This window comes from Arachis duranensis, chromosome 8 (genome assembly GCF_000817695.3).
Source record: "Arachis duranensis cultivar V14167 chromosome 8, aradu.V14167.gnm2.J7QH, whole genome shotgun sequence".
Taxonomy (NCBI): Eukaryota; Viridiplantae; Streptophyta; class Magnoliopsida; order Fabales; family Fabaceae; genus Arachis; species Arachis duranensis.
This window is the reverse complement of record NC_029779.3, coordinates 28,532,784-28,552,253: the sequence shown is the minus strand read 5'-3', so window position 1 is coordinate 28,552,253 and position 19,470 is coordinate 28,532,784. Positions and strand designations below refer to the sequence as shown.

At 32.0% G+C, this 19,470-nt stretch overlaps 2 protein-coding genes across 2 annotated transcripts; both read left to right on the top strand.

The window, feature by feature from the left end:
• The first annotated feature begins 10,505 nt into the window (after nt 1-10,505).
• LOC107461784 (probable fatty acyl-CoA reductase 4) lies at nt 10,506-13,555 on the top strand. Its single transcript, XM_016080343.1, has 8 exons — nt 10,506-10,687; nt 11,018-11,082; nt 11,702-11,894; nt 12,189-12,350; nt 12,453-12,534; nt 12,773-13,033; nt 13,153-13,232; nt 13,444-13,555. Exons 1-8 carry the CDS (start codon nt 10,506-10,508, stop codon nt 13,553-13,555), a joined length of 1,137 nt encoding a protein of 378 aa, XP_015935829.1.
• Nucleotides 13,556-14,359: 804 nt separating this feature from the next.
• Nucleotides 14,360-18,567, top strand: LOC107461900 (probable fatty acyl-CoA reductase 4). Its single transcript, XM_016080460.3, has 10 exons — nt 14,360-14,438; nt 14,552-14,655; nt 14,959-15,161; nt 16,336-16,436; nt 16,569-16,761; nt 16,961-17,122; nt 17,259-17,340; nt 17,890-18,147; nt 18,255-18,313; nt 18,405-18,567. Exons 1-10 carry the CDS (start codon nt 14,360-14,362, stop codon nt 18,565-18,567), a joined length of 1,404 nt encoding a protein of 467 aa, XP_015935946.1.
• Nucleotides 18,568-19,470: the final 903 nt, after the last annotated feature.

Here is a 19,470-nt window from a genome sequence, read left to right as displayed (position 1 = left end):
CACTGTAAGTTTGGGTTTTGGTTCAGTATAGGTTTAGTTTTCAGTTCACTAAAATGATTAGCATAGCACCTCTTAATGTGTAAGCATTAAATTCTTTAATATCACTTTTGTTTAATATAATTTCGGTTCAATGTACATTTAGGTTTTGGTTCAGTATAAGTTTGGTTTTCAGTTCACTATAATGATTAGTGTAATTTCTGTTAAATATCATTGCTAAATATGATAATAGTTTGGGATAATTATAGAAATGTTTACTGTTTAAATGAAGCAGACCTCTGGAACAGCCCTATGAAGAAGTAACAGAGCAACAATCCAAACAAGAAACACCTATTGATGTGTAAGTTTTACTGCTTATATAAATATCGATAATGTTTACTGCTTATACATGGTTTAATTATGGTTCGGTTGAAACCAGAAATGATTTCAATGTGTTGTTGTCTTTGGACTCTCTTCTGTTTCTTATAGTTGCCCTCTAGAACCCAACAAGTAGGGTGTTACGGGGTCTATTACAAGCTCTATTATTGAATAGTTTTTCAAAGATGCCGATGTCTATCAAGTTTCTGATGAAGAACAATCCAAAGAACCTCCACTGGCATGGAAATTAGAAAAAGAAACTCTAATCTTGTCATCATTTGACAGGTATGTTACTTGCTTTTCTTTAATATCATTTTTGTTTAATATCATCTGTTAGTTTGGATTTGGGTTCACTATTTGTTTGGATTTCGGTTCACTATATTGATTAAATATCATTTTTTGTTTAATATCATTGTTAAATATCTCACCCTGCAGAGCTGTTGAACCTAGGGAAAGGGAAGATGAACGGCCTTCCTTTAGCCTTGAGATAAGTCCACCAGCATCTCAACCAACTCAACCCTCTGAAGAGAGTGATTCACAGCTTGACATCCTGGCAGAGGCGGTGGTAGAGGCTGGAGTGGAAGCAACATTAAAATTTGCTGAAGGAACATCTTTAGAACCAACCTTACCAGCGGCAGAAGTTTACAAAACCCCGCAGAAAAAGACAAAAATCACGAACGAGCTGATTGAAAAGTGTTATCATTGGATGACAAATGTAACACAAACCAAAGATGGTACCAATGAATATGAACCATTATTTGTCTTGAAACATGAGGGACTCTACGAGGGATTGAGAAAATATTTCATGTCTCTAAAGCCCGAAGAACAAGTGCATGCCGTGGTAAAATCCTTTGCCAATTGCATTAACATTAATGATTTTTTTTAAACACTCATATATAGTATGTCTCATAAATTTTCATCCTGTAAGTGGTTAGTATACACAGCTTGATTCTCAACAAAATAAAAACTAAGCGGTATCAAGAACAAATATACATTGTGCCGACAGATATTGTGGTAAGTAAATTTCTTATTCACTGCTTATTACTTTTCGGTTCAATGAGAATGTTAATATTGGTTCACCTGATTCTTATGTCTTCTTTTGAGTACTTTTGTATTAAGAAAACTTTTCTCTTGAAGATTGAATGTTTTTCACATTTTATTCAGCATATGATTTTTGTTCGGTTTGGTGAAATATGATTTAACTAATGTTCATTTTGCAGAATTTTATCGTGGGAACATATGGCAACAAGTACTATGATAAGACCACAAAAAAGTCGTCAATTTTAATATTCAGCAGTATGACCACCACTGGCAGTTTATTGACAAAAGAAAACTTGCATCCCATCCATTTGTAAGTTGTAATATTTAAAATTCTTTGATAATTCTCTTGTTTGCTATTGTTTCCATTTAAATATTTTATAATTTTCCAAAACTTCAACTATTTTTCCTAATTTGCAATGGAGGGCATTGGTGGTTGTATGTGGATTGCTGATGTAAACAATAAGAAATTCTATGTCTTTGACCCTATTAACAAGGAGCCAAAAAATATACATGATTCGAGAAAGGAAATAAACAAATTTGTTGTAAGTTATTTTCTTGTAAATTATTGAAATTATTCTGTACATGAGAGGAGTTTGGTTCATTGTTGTTGGTTTTGTTTATTTACTTTTTCTATCTCTTTCAGAGTTTAATAATTTCCCAGATGAGGGTGTACGGTGGGACAGAACCCTTAGTAAAGGATGCACTGGGAGAGGAAGCAGAGTATATCCTATTGAATGGTCAACGTACAAGGTAAGAATCTTTCTCTTCTATAGTGCTATTTTTAATGTGTTTTATTTTATATACTAATGATCGTATTATACTCAATTCTTGCTTAGCTATGATTGTGGAATATTCGTAATGAAATGGCTGGAAATAATAGATCCACAAAAAATAAATAGCGGCAAGAGATATAAATATAAAGCTTGGACACAAGTAAGTACTTTCTAAATTAATAAACTTCTTTCTTTTCTTATTTCATTCAGTTAAGTTGATATTGTTACTAGAGCTTTGAAGTTGGTTGTTACTCTGCTCAATAGTTGTTTTCCATGCAGAAAATACTATTCTTATTGATTGAAAATTGATCATTTATTCACCACATATAAAAGTTTCGGTTCGGTAGCTCATATAATTTTGATTCACCAAGTGAATGTTTTTCGGTTCGGTGGCTCTTATAATTTTGATTCACCAAGTGAATGTTTTTCGGTTCGTTGGCCTCCTATTAATTTGTTTAGGTTTAGGGTTACTGTGATTTCATTTTTACAGTATAACTAGGTCTTTGAATTAAATTTGTTGTTATTTAATGCGGTTTTCATTTACTTGATATTTAATGTGTTCAGGATGTAGGGTTATTGTGATTGCATTTTTACAGTATGATTAGGGCTTTGAATAATATAGTTCTTATTTCATTTTGGGTTCATTTCTTATGTAACTAATTCATTTCAATTGAAATGCAGAAAGAAATTAATGACTCCAGATACCAATATGGTCCACATTTTCTGTTACATGAAACGAACAAAATGAGAGACCAAGTAATTTCGGAATCTGAAGCAATAAGCTCACCAAGCCATCTGCTTTCCTCTCCAGCCCTTATTGTAAATACACATCTGGGGATTTATATAGCAAATAGAATATACTAGTTATAATTAACAATATTTTGTTTAACTTGTTTAAAGAGAAAAAAATGCATACTTTAAATGTATATATGTAAATGTATGTATCAAACAATGCAAACAATGCTTCTTTCAAATGTATATATGTCAATGTTAATGTATATATCTATTCTTAATATCAATGTATCAAATGTTAATATTTATATATCTGTTGGAACTATGTGGCTTCCGTTTTATTCCAGGTTCTCAGTGATTGTAATCACTGTATTTACGAATACATTTATAATCCAAAAGAACACAGTGAACCAAAACTAATACACTGGGCGAACCGAAAATATAGAAACACACAGAACTGCTAAATCCTGAACCCTAAACCATAAACCCTAAAACACTGAACAATGAACCCTGAACCCATAAACCATAAATCCCTAAACCCTAAACCCTAAACCCTGAACTCGAACCCTGAACTCTAAACCTAAACCCTGAACACTGAACTCTGAACCCTAAATGCTAAACTCTAAACCCTAAACACTAAACCCTTAGAACCCTGAACCCTAAACCCTAGACCCCTAAACCCTGAACCCTTAATCATAAACCCTAAACCCTTAGCAATGAAACAGGTGAACCGAAATTAATACACGGGGTGAACCAAAATTTTCAAACACATTGAACCCCTAAACCCTGAACCCTAAACCCGAAACTCTACACACTAAATCCCTAAACCCTAAAACCTAAAACCTAAACCCTAAACTATAAACCCTGAACCCTAAACCTTGAACCCAAACCCTGAACTCTGAACTTGAACCCTGAACACTGAACTATGAACCCTAAATGCTAAACCCTAAACCCTAAACCCTAAATCCTAAACCCTTGGAACCCTGAAACCTTAATCCTGAACCCTAAACCCTCAAACATGAAAGCGGTGAACCGAAATTAATAGACAGGGCAAACCGAAATGTCGAAACACACTGAACCCCTAAACAATGAACCCTGAACCCATAAACCCTAAATCCCAAATTAACCCACGCCCAAATAAATTTACCCGCATCCAATGTCACTAAAATAAACGTGACTTCCACGCGCTTCATTATAAAAAAACAAAATTCTTCTTCAAAATGCACAAAATATATCCTTCTCTTCAAATCTCTCTCAAAATCACTCAAATTTCAGTCACGTTCTCTGTGAAAACCACTACTGTAGAAGAATAGCGAGAAAATTTGGCAACAAACAACTACAAAAGAACAAAAACAGCAACAGAGACTACCAAAGGTATGAGAAAACTACTGTTCACTTGAAATCTTGCAATGTTGCATTTCTCCTGGTTGCATTTTAGGTTTCCTGGATTGATTTGCTTCGTTTAGAAAGTCGAACTATGAGTGAATGTATTTTTACAGTATAACTAGGGCTTGGAATGAAATTTGTTGTTCTTTTTATTCAGTTCAGTGGATAGTGTAACTAGGGCTTTGAAATTGGTTGTTACTCTGTTCAGTACTTCTTTTGCATCGAGAAATACTATCATTTAGCAACAGTGTTCAAGAATATGAGTCAAGAAAAGAAAGCTATAGTTGAAGAAATGGGATTCGGTGTCCTGGCACATGTCCCAGAAATGAAGGTATCTTACGCCCTCTTAAGAGAATTGATTGATTGCTATGATGAGTATCATGGTTGCCTGAAAACTCTCCATGAAAAAATATACATAACACCTGCCAAGGTAGCAGCTGCGCTGGGGATAAGCCACGGCGGTAATACACTTTCCACTTCTTGCTTATTTTTGGTTCATTGCTCACTTAAATTTTGGTTCATTGCTCCCTTTAAATTTGGTTCATTGCTACCTTTAATTTCAGTTCATTGGTATGTAAAAAATTAAACTGAACCTTTTTGGCTCATTTGTTGCTATTAAGATATTGTAGGGGATCGTTTTCCTAAAAAGTTTGACTATCACAAACTGAATGAGGAAGACAAGGCAATATTTGACAGCCTCAAATGTCTTATGTTGGCGACTTTGACAAAGTCTATCCTAAATATGAGTGTTGAAGGGGAGGAGAATGATGCGTGAGCATCTTTCCTACCCTTTTCTAGTGAATTTGCATGGATTTTGTTGAGTTTAATCAAGAATTAATTATATTTTAGCCACTATAGATGCTATTTTGAGTTTTGTGCAATCTTGTTTATTTTAGGTAGCATTCAGCTGGATTTGATGGAGTTTCTGCAGCACAAGAATCAAAGGAGATGGCTGCGAGGAGCGACGCACACGCATGCCTGACGCGTGCGCATGATTTGGAGGTATCCATGGCGACGCGTGCGTGTGACTGACACGTACGCGTGAATTGAAGATTTTCTCAGCGACGCGTGTGCATGACCGACGTGTCCATGTGACTCGCAGAAAAGACCATCGACGCGTACGCGTGACATGCGCCATGTGCAGAAAACGCAGAAAAACGCTGGGGGCGATTTTCGGGCTGTTTTGACCCAGTTTCCAGCCCAAAAAACACAGATTAGAAGCTGCAAAATGGACAAATCAAGTGGTCCCCACCCATTAGCTGAAGACTTGTTAATTAATTCGAATTTAAATTCAAAATCTTATTTTTAGGAAAAGATATTATTTTTAATTTTAGATAATTAGATTTTAAATTTATTAGGATTAGTTATAAATAGGAATTTAGATGCCATCAGATGGGAACACAGTACATTTTACCAGAACCCTTATTTTTCTTCTCTGAACCATGAGCAACTAATCCTTCATTGTTTTCGCTCTTTATTTTATGAATATGGGTGGAACAGAAGTATGACCCATGTTCTAATTGAGTCTTGTAAAACTTGGAAAAGCTCTTTACTTGAACAACAGCTTGAAAACATATTATACTGAATTTCTAATTGTTTGTATTTAACGGGATACGTGACATATAATCCCCTTATTTTTGGATAATTAGGATTCTTTTGGCATATAAACTAGAAATTGATCATCACCCTCTAATTGGAATTAATTGACCAAGGAATTGGTAGTTAATGAATTTTAGAGGAGACTAGAAAGGTCTAAGGAATTAGGGTCTAGTTACATATAGTTTGCCATGAATTAAATCTTGCATGATTAAAATAGTTAGTAAGAAAAATCAATCCGGAAAAATAGATAACTCTGAAGCCTTAACTGTTTTCTCAATATTTTATTCCCAACTTATTTATCTGCCTGTCTTTAATATTCCAAATTTGCTGTTTAATACTCTTTGAACTCCCAACACTATTTTTTATTTGTCTAACTAATCCTATCAAACACTATTGTTGCTTAATCCATCAATTCTCGTGGGATCGACCCTTACTCACGTAAGGTATTACTTGGTACGACCTGGTGCACTATCCAGTTAGTTTGTGGGTTATAAAAAACCGCAACAAAGAACCGGCAAAAATTCTGCAGGACTTTTGTCGTCTTCATACAGAAGTGCTTCTTACTGTGGACGACGGTAATCATGGCCTCCGTGATCAATAAGCCGCCTATCTTTTGTGCGGACAACATCCAACAGTGGGATGGGTATGTCATGTGCTCAGCTTCTTGAGAAAGGGAATCGAAAACAAGAGAAAGGGAAAGAAACAGTCCTTTGAGGGCTGTGTTTTTGTATTGATGCTGATTTACTTCCATGAAACCAAGTTCCCTCACTTGGATGGACTTGATGCTCCCCCGGCACCATGGGTGGCCTATTGGACAAAGAAGATGATACTAGACCGGATTTCTAAGGAAGCAACAGACACAATGATAATGTGTTGATTTGAAGCATTGTGCATGCAGAAATATTTTTCTTGATAATTGAATATTTATCACGTATTATTCATCACATGAATTGAATTCGGTTAAGTATTTGTGGTCATTTTGATTCACCTGATTGTTTTTGTATTTCATTGTTTCAAATACTCTGCTAAGTAAATAATTTTGTATTTTAGGGACTTCTATATAGAAAGCAAATAAAGGGGAAAGAGAAAAGAAAAAGGGAGAAAGAAGAAAAGAAAGTTGTTGTTGTGGATTCTTCTTCGGAAGAAGAATCTTTTTCGGAATCCAAATCAGAATCAGAATTTGACAATATAACGCTGGCAGAGAGAACAAAACAAAAGAGGCTCATGAAAAAAGAAAAAATTATTCCAACGGATTCAAAAACATCAAGTGAATCTCAAAACCAGTGCAGTTCAAATGGTTCTAATTAACAATATTTTGTTCAACTTGTTTAAAAAAGTAGACACTGCTTCTTTTGAATGTATATATGTCAACATTAATGTAAATGTTAATATTAATGTATGGATCTAATGTTAATGTATTTACTGATTCAAGATGGATTACTCATTGTCTTGTTATATACCTGTTGGAACTGCCTGGCTACTGTTTTGTTGCAGGTTCACAGTGAAAGAAATCAGGGTGATTACTAATACATTATGAACTCCAAAAGAACACAGTGAACCAAAATTACTACACTAGGCGAACCAAAAGATAGAAACACACTGAATCCCTAAACACTGATCCCTAAACCCTAAACCTAAACACTAAAACCAGAACCCTGAATATTAAACCCTGAACTCATAAACCCTAAATTCCTAAAACCCTAAAACCTAAATCCTAAACCCTAAACCCTAAACCCCAAAAACACAATGAACCAAAATTAATGCAATTGGTGAACCGAAAAAGTGCATATCTCAACATAACATAGATCTAATTTTAAAAGAATGCTACTATCAAAACTCTGAACTCTGAACCATGAACCAAAAAACAAATTCTTATTATTCAACTTACAAATTAATGCACTATACAAATCGAAAAACTGCATATATCAATATAGAATTTCACAAAAAGAGTGACTATTCATTAAAGACTATCAACATTTAGAAATTAAACCTACTATAACCATGGTGAACCGAAATTTTCTCATGGGTAAACAAAAATTTACATTAATAAAAACTAAAACTTGTAAAATCTTGTCTTGGATAATTCATATCTGGTGTATTGTAAAGAATGGAGCTTGACTGAATCTTGTCTTTTTTACCAGGTTTGATCCAAGTCTGTTCTTGGGCCGACCTCTTGTTTTGATACGTGGTGGGCTTTGAAGATCATTTACATTGCTTAATGTCGTTTCTTCGTGGGTTAACAAACTTTTTCCTTTCCTTCTCTCTTGATATTCTTCCATCTCCGCCATGACCTTGTCAAATGCTCGGTGCAAAATTCCAGTCAACTCTTCATACTCGGATGCAAATTCACATATATTGTGTGACCGAAACACTAATTCATTAAATCTCTTACTTCTTGGCTCTAGTACAAGTTCATCTTGGCTGCTCTTGATGTGTCTATGCCTCCTCTTTCTGTTCTTACTCCAGCGTTCCAATATGTATTTCGGTGCCACGTTATCCACTGGCTCAAAGCTTAGAACGCTTAGGGAATGGTGGCATAATATGCCCCTAGACTCAAAAAGCAAGCAATGACACTTTACATCTTGTGATACTGTGTCATAGGTGACGACAAACTTGTTGAATGTGGAGTTGGAAACCTGCTCTATGACTTCATATGTTGTGAAACCTAGAGTGAAATGCATTGATCTTGTGATACAATTCACTTTACCTCTAAATTGAGCTTGCACTTCCCTAAACTTCTCATGGGTATATACACGCTGAAACTGTGCCTCTATTGCTGATTTTGTTGTGCATGGTATCACGATGTGAAAATCTGCAGCATCAAATTCTCTCTCTGCTTGCTCTCTGCTTGCTAGGAAATTGTCGTATTGCTTCATGAATTGTCTCAAGGAGCTATTTCGTGTGATAAACTTGTTGAAAAATGAATGCATATTCTCGCTCCTTTGCGTACTTCTCATCCCGGTCCAAAAGTGGTGATCCAAGTAAACCGAAATCCATATATGCCGATCCTCGTACAGCTCTGCAAACCAAACCGAAACTATAAGGTATGGTGAACCAAAAAATAATGCATGCTTTTGGGAAAAAAAGATAAGAGCATAAAAATAACTCGAATTGAAATCTCAATTACCTGAAAGCCACTTGTTGCCTCCGAGACCATACTTTGTGAGGAAATCGTTTCAGTTTCTGTCAAATTCGTCTTTTGTGTGCGAGTTCCAAACAACATGGCTCATCTCTTGTTCAATATCAATGTGTCCCTTGTAGCTATTTAGTTTGCTTGGGATCTTCTTCATGATGTGCCAGATACACCAGCGGTGAATTGTTGTTGGCATGCATAACTCAATTGCCCTTTGAATTGACGCGCATTGATCGGTAAGAATACCTTTTGGTGCCTTCCCTCCCATGCAACGTAGTCAACACTCAAATAGCTATTTGAATGATTGGATGTCCTCATTTTTCATCAGTGCGCATCCAAGAAGTGTCGACTGGCCGTGGTGATTCACGCCAATAAAAGAACCTAAAACCAAATTGTACCTGCATAAATAACAAGCACACGGTGGTGAACCAAAATATATACACTCACTGAACATCAAATATATTTTTGAATGAACTGAATACCTGTTTGTGTTATAGGTGGTGTCAAATGAAATCACGTCTCCGAAATAATCAAATGCAGCCCTGTTTCTTGCATCAGCCCAGAATGCATGTTTAATGCAGTGATCACCTTCAAGGTTGAGCTCAAAGAAGAAAGGTTCTTCTCTTTTATTCTAACTAGGTACTTCCCAAATTCTTTGGCATCGTCTTCTTCGAAAATATTTCGTACTTCCCTTGTGATGTAATTCCTTACGTCTTTTTCTGTAAAAGCTAGTTCACAGTGGCTGCCAGCTGCTGCAACAAATGATTGGTAAGTTTTGCTCGGTCTGATTCCGGCTTCCTCGTGGGTTTCAATGGTGTGACGCACGAACATACTAAGCTCCCTGTGTTGTTTGAGCATTTCAGCCTGGTCTGGACAACAAGGATGTGAGTGATTCAAAATAACTTTGGAAATTGTCCAAAGACCAACATCCTTTATTATCTGTACATAAATTCTGGCCGAACAATTTAACCCAGCTGAAGGGTTTGTCTTCAAAGTTGAAGATATCTTTGATTTCCATCTCCCCTCTCTAGAGCATACAATTAGTTGATTCTTAATCTTGTCTCCGTCCTGAGTCGTGTTTTTGATTTTGGTGAAAAAACCAGCAAGTTTGGAATAATATTTGTAGAACTTTCTAGCTTCTTCTAGGGTCTTAAAAATAATTCTCACTTTTGGGACAAATTTTTCATCTACAACACAACTGGTCTGCATAGTGAATCGAAGTCTTAATTATGGTGAAGAAATCTTAATTACGGTGAAACTATTATATACTGCTTAGGAATGAAAACAAAACATATTTTGTTCTTATTATATTAAATTATTATAAAAATGATTTTATTGTCATATATATTTTGCGTTTACTATTAACAAATTCTTTAGAACCATAATCTCTAACTATATAGATCCACTATTGGACAAAATTAAACAAATTTATATCGACATATTTATTATATCTATGTACGTAGGTCTTTGAGAAGAAATTGTTCAAAATGCAATTAAAGGATAAGTGTGGTGAAAAATTCAGCTCTTTTTTAGCCGACAAAGTGGTGGCAGTTGCAGGTGATGTTTCTCTTCACAATTTCGGAATCAAAGACCAAATCCTCATTGAAGAGATGTTGGATGCGATTGATATTATAGTGCATACTGCCGGAACTACTACACTTGATGAAAGGTGAAAAATGATGTACAATAAGATTTCATTAATGCAAGCAATAATAATAATAAGTAATGACACTTAGTTCAATAAAAATACTAAAAATATTTTTTATAAAAATATTAAGATATTTATTTAAAAATTTATTTTTTCATTTAGTTATATTTTAAATAAAAATAATATTTTTATAATATATCAAAATCAAAATCTATAAACTATCTAATAACTGAAAAAAGCATCTTTACATAAAGATAATTATACAATTTTCATTCGAGTATCCATTATAATTAATAAGCCGCTATATAGCTTTATTTATTTGGTTATTGTTATCTTGTTTATTTTTTACAGATTTGATGTTGCAATGGATATAAATACAATGGGAGCTTTTAACGCTATAAACTTTGCTAAAATGTGTCATAGAATAGAAGTTTTTCTTCACGTATGAACCGGTATGTAATATCTCAATTTTATAAATATGTGAAGCCTCTACTAGATAGTTGAAAATCCTACCAGACATAAATGTTATTTTCAACAAAAAAGCATTAAAACTTGGGGAGATAAAAAATTAAAAATTCCCTAAATTTAATTTCATGATCTAATTTTAACTAATACTATTCTAATGATACGGAATTTTTTAAAAAGGCAATAAAAACTAATTTTGCACGAAATCTTAATTTTACAATTATTTTCATTAAAGACTTTAAAACTTTTGATACAAAAATCAAATAACGATTTTTATTTAAAAGAAAAATGTGGCCTAACAAAAAATTATGGTTATATGCTTAAAATAGTAAAAAGTATAACCACGGTACCATAAATATCATAATCATAATTTTTTTTTGTTGACTACAATCATAATTATCATAAAAGCTCTAAATATTTACGATATGTTTGATTTACATGCAATATTCTCTCCCTTCACGTAATGCTTAGCCACCTAGGCCCTAGCTATCTAGTAAGCTAAGCTCGCTATTCATCAAATTCTAACCTTAAAAAGAAAAAAATTTTGATAAATTTATATTTTGGATTCAGCTTATGTTTGTGGAGGAGCAAATGGATTAATATCTGAGGAACCATTTCGCCTGGGCCAAACACTTAAAAGCTCATCAGAATTGGACATCAACTTAGAAAAGCAGTTGATTGAGGAAAAACTTAGTGAACTCCAAGCACAAAATGCCAATGAAGAAACAATCACCTCAATAATGAAAGAATTTGGAGCAATAAGGTAAATCATAATTATATATACAAATCCTGAAAATTTGAGTTCTGCATGCAACGATTATATTGATGATCCATGCATACTATATTCTTTTAAGGCTATGTTTATTTCTGTAAAAACAGAATAAAACAATACACTGAAAATAAGATATAAAGAATAGAGACACATAATTTAGTATTTTTATATTCTGTTTAGTGATAAATACTATGATATTGTTTTTCTATCTCAGTATCATGTTACTGTAAATAAATATAGCCTTATAGTCCCTTAATTTTCTGGTTATGTTTATGAAAATTCTAGGGCAAATATGTATGGATGGCCAAACACGCATACATTTACAAAAGCCATGGGAGAAATGCTTGTGATGAACATGAAGCGAAATATACCATTGATCATCTCACGTCCTACTGCTGTCATCGGCACTCATTCAGAACCTTTTCCGGGTTGGATTGAAGGTGTTAGGTAAATAATCACTCAATTTAATTATCACATATGTGCGTGTGTGTAATATATAATATTATAATTATTTGAGTAATTAAATGATATAATTTTTTGTGACTACAGAACTATAGACTTTGTGTTCGTTGAGTATTTCAAAGGAGCAATAACTAGTTTTGTTGGTGATCCAAATAAAACTATGGACATGGTGAGTCTCACTGTATTCTTCAAATAATTTTTACTTTGAATTTTTTATTTTCGGATGTTTTATATATATCTCACAGACTCACACAAACAAAAATTAAACTTGTATTTATGAAGTTAAAATTTTTATTTGGAGTAGGTTATTAGAGTTTTGAACTCTTAATATTACATTTTGCTTCGCTTACTTGATAATTAATTTTTTAAAATAAGATATCAAATGAATGAAATGATGGATGGTGCAGGTACCAGCAGACATGGTGATAAACTCAATGATCATAGCGCTGTTGGTTCATTCTAAGTGTAATCTTTCCAACAATTTCATCTGCTACCATATTGGTACTTCCCTAAGAAATCCAATTAAATTGTGGGATATTCAAGAAATAATGTATCTTTATATTACAAGCAATCCCTGGCTAAGAAATTATGAAAAGTCAGGGGCTTTATGTGAAAAACTATTATTCAACCCAAGAATTACTGAAGATCATGAATTTCACCAAACCAAGGTATTGGTTCAAATAAGTTAACTATGGTTTATATTTCCAAAATGTTTATCCATATTGAATCATAATTTTCTATTCTTTACTGATAATACTTAATTATTGTCCCCCTTTACGGTATCAAGGCTTTGAAGAGGATAATGAATCTTTATAGGCCTTATGGTCTCGAGGGCATGTACGTACCCTATGCTACATATTCAATAAGGTGGAAATTCAAGTGCAGTCAATTTTACGTAAAGTTGATAATGGAGAGCCATTAGATGAAAATTTAGTCAAATCAATCAAATTATTTAACGGTTTTCAACTATCAACTTCACATAAAATTGACTGTACCTGAGTTTTTACTATATGTGTGTTGGAAATACTGTATATATGGAATTCATTACATTGATTTGTATATAATATATTCTTAACAGTTTTGATGATGAGAACACAGAGAAGTTGCGAATAGCAATAAAAGGAGTTGGCAATATGGATAAGGAATATATAACTTTGATCCTAAGAGCATTGATTGGAAGGACTACTTGATGAATGTTCATTTCCCAGGTCTAATTAAGTATACTATGCAACCAAAGATGTAACCTTACAACAACACTCGTCCCTTTTGTTAGGATTTGGTGATTGCAGGAATTAAATTTGAAATTTCGAATCGCCTTAGTGTTATTTCAGAATGCTGGTTACACCTCTTTATTTTTGTATTGCCTAAGTGTACTCTAGCTGATATATATACACCAAAGTAAATAAATTCTGTTGAGAACAGAACCAAAGCAGAATATCTTCCTAACTAACTTTCTCTCTTTCAATCTGATTTTCCTGACTTGGTGCTATCTCTACCAAAATCCATTGCTAAATATAGAAAGAACAGTAGATGGTGTCATCACAGTTCAAATCATGACAAACACAAGATACAAATGATTATATCCGAATTTTCAATTTCACAGAAATTGATAAATGAGAGTGTTATCTCCAAACACAACATATTTGGCTTTGATTTTGTTAATAATTATGTCAAACAATGGAAAAATTTTTGGTTAAATAATTATGTTGAAATTTGTTGAATGAATTAGAATGAGTAGTTGAAGATATATTTTGTTAGATGGGTAGGTGAAATGTGAGGTGCTTGGCTTCCCCAAAAAATAGAAGGCATATATATATTAGCACCGTGCAATAAAAGAAGTAAAGCAAAACAAACCTTATATGGACATGGATGTAATCATATTGTCTATAGTCTAACACTTTATTTTGGTTCATTATTTTCATTACATCTCTCATAGTTCCTCTGCTTTGAAAGTTCTCCTTCTCATCATAAGAAGAACTACTTAATTATCTCAAATGGAGTTGGAAAGTGTATTGCATTTCCTTGAGAATAAGACCATTCTAGTCACTGGTGCCACTGGCTTCCTCGCGAAAGGTAGTCATATATTATATGTTGTAAAACAATGCAAGTTGTTTTGGAGTCTAATTACTAATACGTTTAATTTTATATGCTTTTAATTAATTATTAATTGTTATGGATTATTGCAGTTTTTGTAGAGAAGATACTAAGGTGTCAACCAAATATAAAAAAACTTTACCTTCTTTTAAGAGCTACCGATACTGAATCTGTCTCTCATCGCTTGCACCATGAGGTGACAAAATATTTTGGTGCAATATATATGATAATGTAAATAATAAACAATGTCCCTTATTATTTCCTATATATACTAAAAAATTGCTGATCACATTCTAGCTTTATTTTAAAATCAATATACATATTAGACTATATCTCTAACTATATGGATTTATGTAATAATAAAAATTTTAAATAATATCACAGATATTAAAACTTGAATATTTAATTTAGCATATAAATGTATAAAAATTTTATTATACTATACAAGAGGTATCATACACTATTTTTTGAGAAAGCATTACCATTCGCATGTATGTAGGTCTTTGGGAAGAAATTGTTCAAAATACAAAGAGATAAGTGGGGTGAAAAATTCAGTTCCTTTTTATCCGAGAAAGTGGTGGCAGTAGCAGGTGATGTGTCTCTTCACAATTTTGGAATCAAAGACCAAATCCTCATTGAAGAGATGTTGGAAGAGATTGATATTATAGTGCACAGTGCCGCAACTACAAGACTTGATGAAAGGTGAAAAACAACGTACAATGAGATTTCATTTAATGTAATAAAATTTAAGGAGCCAAAAACGATCAGAATTTTCTTTATTTAATATTTATTAATTATTTAAATAACATAAATTTTGACTGTTTTTTTCATCTATTATTACCATTGTGTTTATTTATTTAGTTATTTTAAAATGTTTAATAATGAAAAAATATTAAATAAAAAAGAGTAAAGTATCATTTTTGTTCTCAACGTTTGGGGTAAGTCTCAAAGTTGTCCCTAACGTTTCAAAATTAATTCAATGTTGTCCTACCCTTAGGGATCCGTTAACAGAATTGACGGCGTGACAAAATTGAGACGATTTTGAAATGATAGGGACTTAAATAGGACGAAAACATTGGAGACAAAAAGGATACATATAAATAAATTTTAATTTTATCCTTCAATAATATCAATTTTTTACTAGACATAATATTCAATTATTTTTTAATCATATCTAAATAAATTACACTTAATCATATTACTTTCATTTTAAATAAATTAATTTGTTTATAATTTAACTCTTAAAGATTTTTAGTTATCATGAAATGTTTGTAGAATGACTAGTATATAAACCGGCAAAAAAAAATATGTACAATAAAAAATTAATATTATTGAAAATATAAATTATACCTTTTGTCTCTAATGTATCAAAATTCTTTAAAATTATAAAAAAAATAATTTATTTAAAATGAAAGTAATGTGATTAAGTGTAATTTATTTAGATGTGATTAAAAAATAATTGAATATTATGTATAGTAAAAAATTGATATTATTGAAAGATAAAATTAAATTAAAATTTATTTTTATGTATTGTTTTTTTTCATAACGTTTTCGTCCTATTTAAATCCCTAACGTTTCAAAATCGTCTCAATTTTGTCCTGCCGTCAATTCTGTTAACGGATCTCTAACGGCAGGACAACATTGAGCCAATTTTGAAATGTTAGAGACTTAAATAGGACGTTATGGATAACTTTGGGACTTACCCCAAAACATTAGAAAAAAAACGATACTTTACTCGACAAAAAATAGTCAAAATTTATTTTATTTAATATTTATTAATTATTACAACAATGAATGAATATTAAATAAGATAAATTTTAAAATTTTTTTTCCTCTCTAACATTACCATTATTATTATCTTGTTTATTTTGTGTAGATTTGATGTTGCAATGGATACAAACACAATGGGAGCTTATAATGCGATAAACTTTGCTAAAATGTGTCATAAAATAGAATTTTTTCTTCAAGTATCTACCGGTATGTAATATTCTCAATTTTATGAATACGTATAATAACACATACATATATAATCTCTTACTAGCTAGTTGAAAATCGTACAACACATGAAAAACTGAAATGTTATGTGATAAATTTGTATTTTGGATTCAGCTTATGTTTGTGGAGAAGCAAAAGGACAAATACCTGAGAAACCATTCCTTATGGGCCAAACGCTAAAAAGCTCTTCAGAATTAGACATCAACTTAGAAAAGCAGTTGATTATGAAAAAACTGAGTGAACTCCAATCACAAAATGCCAATCAAGAAACAATCACCTCAATAATGAAAGAATTTGGAACAATAAGGTAAATTGTACATATAGAGTCTATATGGTAAAATTTTCTTGTATAAATTCCATGTGTAACATTACATATGAAACTTATCCGATATAAATAATCCTAAAAACTTAATTTCAGCGTGCAATGATTGTAGTGATGATCCATGGTGTTTTTAATTACTTTATATAGCCCTCTAATTTTCTGGTTACGTTTATAAAAATTCTAGGGCCAATTTGCATGGATGGCCAAATACATATGTATTTACAAAAGCAATGGGTGAAATGGTTGTGACAAACATGAAGGGAAATATACCGCTGATCATCACACGTCCTACTGTTATAATCGGCACCCTTTCGGAACCTTTTCCGGGTTGGATTGAAGATGTTAGGTAAATAGCCACTGAATTTAATTAACATACATCTAGACATTTTTTTAAATGGAACTATATATATTCCGATCCATCCTATGAATAGATGATTATTTCAGTAGCTAAATGATATAATTTTGTGATTATTATATTGCAGAACTATAGACTATGTGTTTGTTGAGTATTTCAAAGGAGCAATAACCAGTTTTGTTGGTAATCCAAAGATAACTGCAGACCTGGTGAGTCTCACTCTTTAAATAATAGATCGATTTTATTTTGAATTTTTTGTATCCGTTTGGTTAAAATATCACACAAAACTAAACGGATATGAAGATGTGAAGCTAGTTTCTAACTTTTCATAATTATTTATTGTCTTTGGAGGAGATTATTAGTTTGATGTTTGAAGCGGATAAGTTTTTGAAACTCTTAGGTAGCGTTTGTTTTGAGATACTAGAACGGAGACTAGGAGATAGATTGAAATTTTTTTGACGGAGACTGAAATTTTAGTGATATTTTATACTTAAACTACTCTCATTTCAATTAATTCCAACTCTACACTTTATGCAAATTAAATTAGAATTTCATTCTTATTTCAGTTTCTGTCTCTCATTTTATACCAAACACAATACTAAAACTTATTTCAGTCTCCGTCTCTTAATCCTTATTTCTCAGTTTCAGTTTCTCTTCCAAATGTTACCTTAAGTATTATATTGTTTCATTTTTCTTCTGTCACTTTTAATTATATATACCATAAAATATCAAATCATGGAATTGAAATGATGATGCAGATACCAGTAGACATGGTGACAAACTCAATGATCATAGCGATGTTGGTTCATTCTAAGAATAATACTTCAAACAATTTGATCTACCATATTGGCACTTCGTTAAGAAATCCAATTAAACTTTCAGAAATTCAAGACATAATGCATCTTTATATTACAAAAAATCCATGGCTAAAAAATTATGGAAAGTCCGGGACTTTATATGAAAAATTTACATTCAACCCCAATTATACGGAAGATCTTGAATTTCCCCATTACAAGGTATGGGCTCAAAAATTAAGTTAGCAGTTTGTATTTACTTTGAATTTTTATTTTATGTTATAACTAATAATTTATTTTAATTTCCCCTTGATTGTTACGGTGTTAAGGGATCAAGGTTGAAGAGGATAATGAACATGTATCGTCCTTATCTTCACTTTGAGGGCATGTAGGTATCCCAATACGATATCTAACTAATAACTAATTATGTTATTGATGTATATATAAAAATGCAATAGTTTTTATTTATTTGTCAACAGCTTTGATGATAAGAACACGGAGAAACTACGAATGGCAATAAAAGGAGTTGGTAGTGTTGAGAGGAAATTTAACTTGGATCCCAAAAGTATTGATTGGAAGGAATATTTGGTGAATGTTCATTTTCCAGGTCTACTTAAGTACTCCATGCAACCTAAGATGTAACCTTACAACAACAATTGTCTTGTCTCTGTTGGAAATTGGGGTCCCAAAATAGTTTCATGATATTTTCAGTTTCGATTGTGTCGTTTTAGATTGCTAGCTACGCTTCTTATCATATGTTTTATCTGTGTGTTTGTAATGCAAATAAAATAGAAATAATCTTACGTTTCTCTTAACATGATACATAATTACATACAAGTACGATTACATATCTTTTAAATTTATCTTTTAAATAATTTTTATTATTATATTAATTTTAAAAAATTAAAACAAACATATATAAAGAGATTTAATATTTTTTATTTAAAATATAAATTCAAAAAACAGTTTAAGTAAATTAAAATTCAACAATTTAATATTAAATCTTTTAAATTTTAAATTCCTAACACATCTCAAAATAATTCTTAAATATCTCAAAACACAGATGTAAAACCTTTTATTCTGTAAAACCTAGATCTGTAACGCCTCACGCTGCTCTTCCATTGCTGTGCTCCCCTCTCGTACTGCGCTCTTTTTTCATTTCGTGCTCCTCCCATCTTCACCACGCTCCTCCGTCAGCTTCATCAAAGTGTTCTTTCTCGCCGTGCTCTTCTGCCAAAATTTGGGTGTATGTATAACATATTCTATTTTCCCTAACTTCTCTGGTAATAGATTTTATCTTTTAATCTATGTTTTTGTTTGTATAAGAAAAAAACTTTATTCTTATAAGAACTTTAAAACTATTATAGCTAAATAAACATAATAATTGTTATTTTTATATATATCTTTTTTATTATTTTTGATAATTTTAGATGTGTTTACAAAATAATTTGTTTCTTCTTTATTATTTTAGATATGTTTACTTAATTTTACTAAAGAAATTTATATTATATGTATTTTCAGATGTACTATTTTAAAAATATTTAA

Bases quoted from the DNA above. Each gene is read 5' to 3' on its own strand.
- LOC107461784 (XM_016080343.1), top strand. From the start codon at position 10,506: ATGCAATTAAAGGATAAGTGTGGTGAAAAATTCAGCTCTTTTTTAGCC. The intron at 10,688-11,017 runs GTGAAAAATGAT...TATTTTTTACAG, and splicing joins ACTACTACACTTGATGAAAG to ATTTGATGTTGCAATGGATA. The intron at 13,233-13,443 runs GTGGAAATTCAA...TATTCTTAACAG, and splicing joins TATGCTACATATTCAATAAG to TTTTGATGATGAGAACACAG.
- LOC107461900 (XM_016080460.3), top strand. From the start codon at position 14,360: ATGGAGTTGGAAAGTGTATTGCATTTCCTTGAGAATAAGACCATTCTA. The intron at 14,656-14,958 runs GTGACAAAATAT...GCATGTATGTAG, and splicing joins CTCATCGCTTGCACCATGAG to GTCTTTGGGAAGAAATTGTT. The intron at 17,341-17,889 runs GTGAGTCTCACT...ATGATGATGCAG, and splicing joins CAAAGATAACTGCAGACCTG to ATACCAGTAGACATGGTGAC.